Source organism: Salvelinus sp. IW2-2015, linkage group LG20 (assembly GCF_002910315.2).
Source record: "Salvelinus sp. IW2-2015 linkage group LG20, ASM291031v2, whole genome shotgun sequence".
NCBI lineage: Eukaryota > Metazoa > Chordata > Actinopteri > Salmoniformes > Salmonidae > Salvelinus > Salvelinus sp. IW2-2015.
The window spans coordinates 12,734,930-12,743,103 of NC_036860.1; the positions used below are offsets into that span (position 1 = coordinate 12,734,930).

General features: G+C 42.0%; 1 protein-coding gene across 2 annotated transcripts; it reads right to left on the reverse strand.

Annotated features, from left to right (window-relative positions):
* Window positions 1-376: 376 nt before the first annotated feature.
* LOC111980638 (epoxide hydrolase 4) lies at window positions 377-4,646 on the reverse strand. 2 transcript variants are annotated; one of them, XM_024011479.2, is made up of 8 exons: window positions 4,561-4,646; window positions 3,901-4,298; window positions 3,144-3,229; window positions 2,805-2,962; window positions 2,330-2,458; window positions 2,025-2,128; window positions 1,554-1,702; window positions 377-1,236 (listed from the first exon to the last, which is right to left on the reverse strand). In XM_024011479.2, exons 2-8 carry the CDS (start codon window positions 4,144-4,146, stop codon window positions 954-956), a joined length of 1,155 nt encoding a protein of 384 aa, XP_023867247.1. In that variant the 5' UTR covers window positions 4,147-4,298; window positions 4,561-4,646; the 3' UTR covers window positions 377-953. The 2 variants fall into 2 exon arrangements, with proteins under 2 accessions (XP_023867247.1, XP_070305307.1); XM_070449206.1 differs by lacking the exon at window positions 4,561-4,646 and having other exon boundaries at window positions 3,901-4,329.
* Between the last annotated feature and the right edge of the window lie 3,528 nt (window positions 4,647-8,174).

Genomic DNA, 8,174 nt, shown 5'->3' on the forward strand with positions numbered 1-8,174 from the left:
CTCCCATCCAGTTTAGTGACCCAATAACAGATGACTTATCATCATCATCACAACTAGCCTTTGAAATGCAACACTCCCCACAGTTGGCCATTGTTGGTTGCCTACAGGTGTGTGTTTTCCTCTATATGTCCAATGTTTACCAATCAGAGGAAGAAGATGGCTGATTTAAGTGTGAATGTTTTAAACCTAGGTATGTTACAGGTAGAGTATAGGGAGAGGTGGGTAAGATAGGTCACGCATAGGTGGATTACTGGCCGCAAAGATGCACACAATCCATCAAAGATGCTTTTACACCAATCATCCACAACACTATGGACTGGATCAAACCAGGTAAAATACATGGCAGACAAAAGTAATCAACAGAATTGGAAACCGATCAATATGATTGAATCTCATTTATTTCCATGGGTTTGGAAATGTAGACAATTGATACAGTACGGGACATTGTGTCTGGAGCCAGTGGTCTTAATGTCCAGGCGGTGACTGGGTTTGCTTTGGTAACATGATACAGTTATGATGGCAATAGGTTGAGACAGGGCCACTGTATCAATATGAACTGGCTGAAGTCAGTGAGAATAGTAGAGAGGCCTAAAATACAACGCATTACAATTGTGGACAAAAAAAAGACAACAAAACCGCAATAACCTTTTCCACACAATCCTGCTGACCCAAACCATACTGTGCTGGCTTAGATATTGTCTTTTCTAGCACGGTTCCAGCAACAATGGTGATTGTGTAACCAGGCCAGCTTTGCTCGGCTCAGTAGTGTGAAACGGTTATAGTGGTGATTCCCAGCAGGGTTGAGGTCAATTATATTTCAATTCCAGTCATTTCAGGAATACGCAAAAATTCCAATTCTCTTCAATGCTTTGCAATGAGGAAAATGTGAAATTTGGTTTACTTTCTGAATTGGCCCCGACCCTGATTCCCAGCAGTTCAGGACCGCCATCCATTTACTCTCTGGTCCACTTGATGGCCCAGCCTGCACCTCTCCGCGCAGAGCAGCGCTCCACGTCCTTCTCCCTATCCAGAAGGAACTCCCACAGCAGCTGGTTGACCGTCTCCGGCTGGTCCTGCTGTACCCAGTGGCTGCACCCAGGGATGGTGTGCAAGGTGACGGATCCTCGGGCGTAGGGCCTGGTGCCCCCAGACATCCCCTCTACCAGGATGCTGTCAGCCTCGCCCCAGATCAGCAGGCACGGCACCTCCACTTCCTGGTGCTTGTAAAGGGCGTTACTGGAATCATATTAAATGTACAATAAAAAGTTCTATAAAACATATTGGTCTTGTGTATTTTTTCCTGGTCCAAACAAACAAAGTACTGGTATGCTGTTTTCTTTCTATATTTCCATGTCCATCTTTTGTATATTTGTATTTTTTGTGGTGATTGCAGGAACAAAATCACCAAGGTGGTGATTCAGTGTCAGATACTGTATGTTGGTGGGAAAAATTGACTTCTACACACAAAACTGCAAATCAAATTAAACGTATTGTTATTTGACAGTCCACATGTTATCATAAAGGATATTGAGGCGGTTAGCTATCTTTCTGACCTGAGTAGTGAGCGATAGTAGTTGAGGGGTGCGGTCAACCCGCCAGGTTGGGACAGGCGGTAGAGATACCCCTCGAGCTGAGCTTCAGTCAGCCTGCGGGCACGGTTCCTGATGCCACCACGACCCCCACACAGCAGACTACGCACCAACTGGACACAAACACACAGGAGAGGAGGTGAACCATGATACTATGACCTGTAATCATGAAAAAAAACAGGGTGGAGGACTTAAACAGACCGTATAAATTAGTTTTACATGCAATTCTATGGGAGGACAGGACCTGGGTTCAAATAGTACTCGTTTTCTTTCAAATACTTTGAACGTACATGCCTGGAGGGGCAGATTTGCGGGGTTTGTACTTTTGGGACTATTCCATTGCACCATGAAAGCACGATAGTGTGCATGAATGTAACTATACGAGTCATAGAAGAGAAAGTGCCTCTATGCTGGTGTGAGTTTCTTAGACACTACCTTGAAGTCCTCCAGTGATAGAGTGAACTCTGGGAGTGCAGGGAGCTGGAAGAAGCAGGCATGACCACAGCGCAGGAGCTCAGAGGGTCTCCTCAACACTGCATCTAGGTGGAAAAAAGAGAGATCACATTATACATAGCCAGCTAGGACATTTCCAATATACTTCTATTCTCTGGAAAACCAAACTATACTGATCGAGCATCGAACTGAACATATTTTCAAGTAAGTCCATAGATATGGTATGGTTCAGTAACCATAAGGGAAAGTAATAGAACACAGAAATGCAGGTACACACTCATCATTACCTAGCCAGGAGGCAGGGTGCGGTGCATTCATGATGACCAGTCGCTGCACCATATCAGGCCTCTCCAGCGTGAAGTGCCAGGCCAGCATACCGCCCCAGTCATGGCCCACCAACACACAACTGGTGTGGCCTGAAATCCCAGAAGAAACAATAAACTGTTAAACCTTTGAGGCCCATTGAACTCCTTTTAGTTCTGTAGCACCATTTCTTCTAGTAATGTAAGATATTTACTACTACTTTCTCCCTCTGTCGTAGACAGTGAAGTCTGCATACATAGCCTGCTGTATATCAGGGAGATTCAACTAATGKCCTTCAGCCCTCAAATACTGCTGGTTTTCTTTTTTTAGCTGATAGTTCATTCCTTGTGCGGAGAGACCACACACATCTGGTGTCCCTGTCCCAGTTCCCTGATTAGAAGGATAGACCAGCAGTTAAATAGCCCATATGGTATACCGAGGCTAACACGTGTAGTGTACCTAATTCATCAATGGCGTCCCTGATATCGTAACAGAGTTTCTCCAGAGAGTAGTCCTCTAGCTGGGAGGGTGCGTCAGAGTCGCCACAGCCACGCAGGTCCATTGCCACCGTGTGGTACTGTCCACTAAACACACACAGCTGGTAGCGCCACGAGTACCTGAGATAGAGATGGCGGGAGAGAGGATTATTACTTTGCTTAAAGCTGGCAGGTATAATTGTATTATGATATAGTTATAATGCGTTGTAAAACTTGTCACTGGCATGTACAATATGACAGGAGATGTGATAATGCTTTATAATGCGGTAATAAAAAAATAGTGGGTGTGTGTGTATGTTACCAATTCTCTGGGAATCCATGAAGGAAGAGCATTAAAGGCTTCCTGCTGTCTCCCTTGGTTACATAATGGAACCTCAAACCAGAGCTCTGTGATAAAAAGGGAGAAGAGGGAGATGGGGGGAGATAGGTATAGGTGAGGAGGAGATGGAAAGAGAGGAAGACGGCAGAGAGAGAGGGCGAGAGATAGTGAGAGGGTTAACAGCTGCTGTGCTTTCCATCACTCTGGGAATTTGAAAGTGTTTGGCAGAACTACGCTGTTCTTTTTACATAGTTGTCTGTCCTCCAGCTTCTAATATTAGAGTAGAGTGGAGATAGATAATGTTGAAACGGGTGTGTATCCCAAATGGCACTCTTTTCCCTAGATAGTGTACTACTTTTCACCAGGGCTCATAGAGCTCTGGTCAAGAGTTGTGCAATGGGTCATGGTCAAACGTCGTGTGTTGAGTTCCATTCAGGGTGCAGACAGGGAGGTGGAGTGGGTGATAAAACTAAAATTAGATACAACCCCTCAACTCTTGCACACATTAGTCAACTGAGCAATTGTCAAGACAGATAAACAGCCCAATGTTGCATTTCACTTGAAAAGACCCATTGATATTTTATTTACCCCGCTATCCCACCCAAACATGTTTGATTTCCATATGTTTTAGGGTAATCATTAAGTACTCACCAATTGCTGACTGCAATAAAATATAAAAGTAGCAAATGTTATGCTGACAATAGCGGTGTTTTTCTCTCTCACTCCTATCTATTCTTACCCTGCCCCACAAGTAGCCGTGTGTGCCCAGTGTGGGATCACGCAGACAGGCGGGCTGCTTCTTGCGGACTGTCCATTGGAAGGTCCCGTAGGGGTCTTTCATTGCACGCCATGCGATCCGGGTAAGAACCAGTCCGGCTGTGAGTCCAGCCGTGCCATATACAAGAAACCAGTACAGCACAGACTGAAACCACAGACACAATCTGGTCGGAACCAGGAGAAGGTCCACGATCACGGAATTGCTCATTGCTCGCCTCCTTATTCTAGTTTTGGACCGCAAGTTTTAACAGGCTGTGAGTGCGTCTGCTGTGTGTCTGTTGGGAAATCCCCAGTGGCGCGTCCGCTTCTTCAATTTGGCTTATTGTAAAGAGCGTACCTTTCCCGTCTCATTTCAATACCCTTAGGGAAAAAGAATTTCACAGGTGTAAAAATCACACKATTTCAGATGTGCAATGTCCCCATGTTTTTGGGACACTTCACATGTGATATTTCACATGAAGTTTCACATGGATTAAAATGTTCACGATGCCCTGCAGTCATTAGGTTGTCCCCAGAACGTCACGAAATAGCCAGTGTTTTCCACGTACATAGGCTATTTGACATACATGATTACATTGTGTATGTTTATTTACACATTATTTATTATTCAACATGTCCTCACCTGGGAGTAAAACTCACAACCTCTTGGTTCACAGCGTTACGATCTTCCTGTAACGCCACCATATATGTCTGTGTCACTGATTGATTTCAGCTGTATTCCTACACTTTGGACTTCAAAGTCAATCTCAACTTTGTGTAATATATTCAATAAAATCGATTTCAGTAACTCCAGAAATTATTCACACCCCTCGACTTTTTCGAGTCACTGGCCTACACACAATACCTATAATGTCAGAATGGAAATGTGTTTTTAGAAATGAATTAAAGCCTAAAGCCTAAATAAGTTCAGGAGTAAAAATGTGCCTGACCAGTGACATAAGTTGCATGGACTCACTGTGTGCAATAGTGTTTAACATAATTTTTTTATGACTACCTCTGTACCCCACACACAATTGAGCAGTTGAGCAGTGAATTTGAAACAGATTCAACCAAAGACCAGGGGGGTTTTCCAAAGCCTCTCAAATTTTACCATTATTTAACTAGGCAAGTCAGTTAAGTACAAATTCTTATTTTCAATGACGGCCTAGGAACAGTGGGCAGGACGACAGATTTTTACCTTGTCAGCTCGGGGATTCGATCTTGCAACCTTTCGGTTACTAGTCCAACGCACTAACCACTAGGCTACCTGCCGCCCCTATTGGTAGATGGGTGGGGGGAAAAGCAGACATTGAATATCCCTTTGAGCATGGTGAAGTTAATACACTTCACACGGGTATCACTACAAAGATACAGGCGTCCTTCCTAACTCAGTTGCCGAAGAGGAAGGAAACCACTCTGAAATTTCACCATGAGGCCAATGGTGACTTTTAAGGGCTGTGATAGAAAACTGAGGATGGATCAACATTGTAGTTACAATACTAACCTAAATGACAGAGTGAGGAAGACTGTACAGAATAAAAATATTCCAAAACATGCATCCTGTTTGCAACAAGGAACTATAGTAATACTGCAAAAAAGAGGCAAAGCAATTACATTTTTGTCCTGGTATGAATACTTTCTGAAGGCACTGTATATGCTACAAATGAGGAAGCGTCACTCTCTCTCTCCCTCAAAAGTTAATATCCCTAAGAAAGTATGGGCTAGTTTTACATATAGATTGCACCAGTACTGTACTACATTGTCCTCTAGTCCATAAATAGTCCATCCCCGACATCACAGAACCAAATGAAGGACTTCACTAAGGAAACCAGTCCAGAGCCCTTATTACCATAATTCAATGCAATGGAAAAAAATACCAACATTTTGTTTATTTTTTATTTTCTATAAAAGAGATGAGTTTACTCCATGATCATAACAGATTTAATCATTGACCTCGACAGACCACTCACATACCAAACAATAATCGAGGAAAATGTTACACAAAACCCCCCAAAAAACAAAAGACCAAAAATGTAACACAAAATAAAATACCTGAATAAAGCAAACTCTGCTGAGCACATTCTGAAGAAGAATCCATATTTATGGCACATCATGTCCATCAGTTACCATGGGGATAAAAATAAGGAATTAATAAAAGGCATTGAAGGAATGAAAAAGTATTTGACCTTTTCATAACCTGTCTAACAAAACAAAATTATATATAGGCTATTCATATATGGTGGACTCCATCAAAATGAAGACTGGCTTTAGCAAAGAAACTCGTTCTCTTGTAGCATTTTGTATATTAATCTTCATCCCCATTTCAAATGCTTTTCTATAATGGGGCACATGCGTCCCTGCGCCACATACTAAAATCATACATACATACATACTCATCCTCACAAACGTTCTGACACACAAATGCTAAAGTGGCGCGGCAGAAACAGGTCTACTTAAAAATGTACTGATTGAATGAAAATGAGAAAGTAGTCGAGTCAAGTGTACACTCATACCACAGAAGTCCAGCTAAAACTAGATTTAAACCTGAATATCGTTAAATGGGTAAAATATAAAATGCTGACTTTTCCTTTGACTTTTTACACAAGCTTATCCTAAATCCCCTTCCCACCCGTACATACTGTATCCACCCCAAATGTAATATATGCCAACTAGAATCATAGAACAATACAGGCACTGGAGAAAAACACCATAAGAGAAAACGCAGAGGACAGGGTCAGAGGTCAACCCGTCGTGACCCTCGACCTGTGACCCCCTCGCCAACTCCAACAACAGAATTAGAACTTACATGTATCCACTAGAATCGAACAAGAAAAAATATAGAAATCAGAGCTGTTTTTGTAGGGTTTTCTAGAACATTTTTTTTGTCAAATTTATTTCTCGTATTTTTGTACGGCTAAAAGTTTCCCTCTGATTAATTGTAGTCATAATAATAACAAGACTCATGCACAGACTAGCCCGGAGGTGGAGCTCTTTTTTTGGTCTCTGCTCTCAGCATTAGTAAAGTCTGGAGGGTGGAGGTACATCCCAAATGGCACCCTATTTCCTATATAGTACACTAGAGTACCCCATGTGCCCCGGTCAAAAGCAATGCACTATATAAGGAGCATTTTGGATGCATCCTGGTACTAAATCTGTAAGAAGTGTCTCATCTGTTCTTATAAGAGCCCAATAAAATTGCAGTTGGAACTAATTATGTTTTGAGGTTTGCCTCACCCCATTCCTTGTCCCCAAATGACATGTAAAGTAGAGTGGCGGGCTCACTACCAGATTAGAACCATTTGGATATGTTCCAACAACCATACCAGCACACCACTTATTTTGCATGTCCAATACATTGCTTCATTGTAAGTAGTATGCTAGTGTGTATAATGTAACATTCTTTTAACTTTCACCTGGCAAATTCCAGGCCAATATACAAGCAAGGAACAGGGAGGAATCAACACAGTTTATAAATCAAACAGTTCAGTAATAGTTACTGATTCTCTGGTTCAATAGTTTATATGAATCAGCTGCAAAGAGGAAAATGCCATTATTGACCACTTTCCTAGCTGTCTCCAAGCGTAATAATACACAATAAGGTGGTTACAGTGATGGTGAACTCAGATTCAACCCAACCAAGACACAGCTCTAGAAACAGCTGGACTCTGGCTTCATCCAAAATGGCACCCTATCCCCTTTAYAGTGCACTACTAAACTAGTGCACTACGTAGGAAACCAGGTGCCATTTGGGACTGAGCCTCTGCCTCTAGTAGTGATCAGACTGTTTTGCTCCAGCTTCAGATGAGGAAGAAAACATGAAATATGAAAACTTCAAATGGTTCTTTAATTAATTAACACTTGTTGGAATAATGCATATATTAGGTTTTATCCTCTTAAAAACTACCTAAACGCTTTGTTTGAAGAGGGGTGATGAGGACAAGGGGGGGAAAAATCTATTTATATATTAAGAAAAAAAACACATATGAACAAAGAAGCATTTTTTTTTTTTAAGGAGAAGTGGGAGGAATTCAGCATTAAAAAGGTAATGGTTGTTTGGCATAGACAGTGGGGCAAGTGTGTTGGTGAGGGGAGGGAGGGAGAAAAATATTTACAAAACAAATAAACAGCAATCATAGAATAAGAAAATACCTCTTTACAGTAGATCCTACATAATGAAAAAAGAAATCTGCACTTAATTCTGCTTTCTCCCTCCCACTGCAGACGGACTGTTCCATCATTTGTTGTTACTGATTTGTT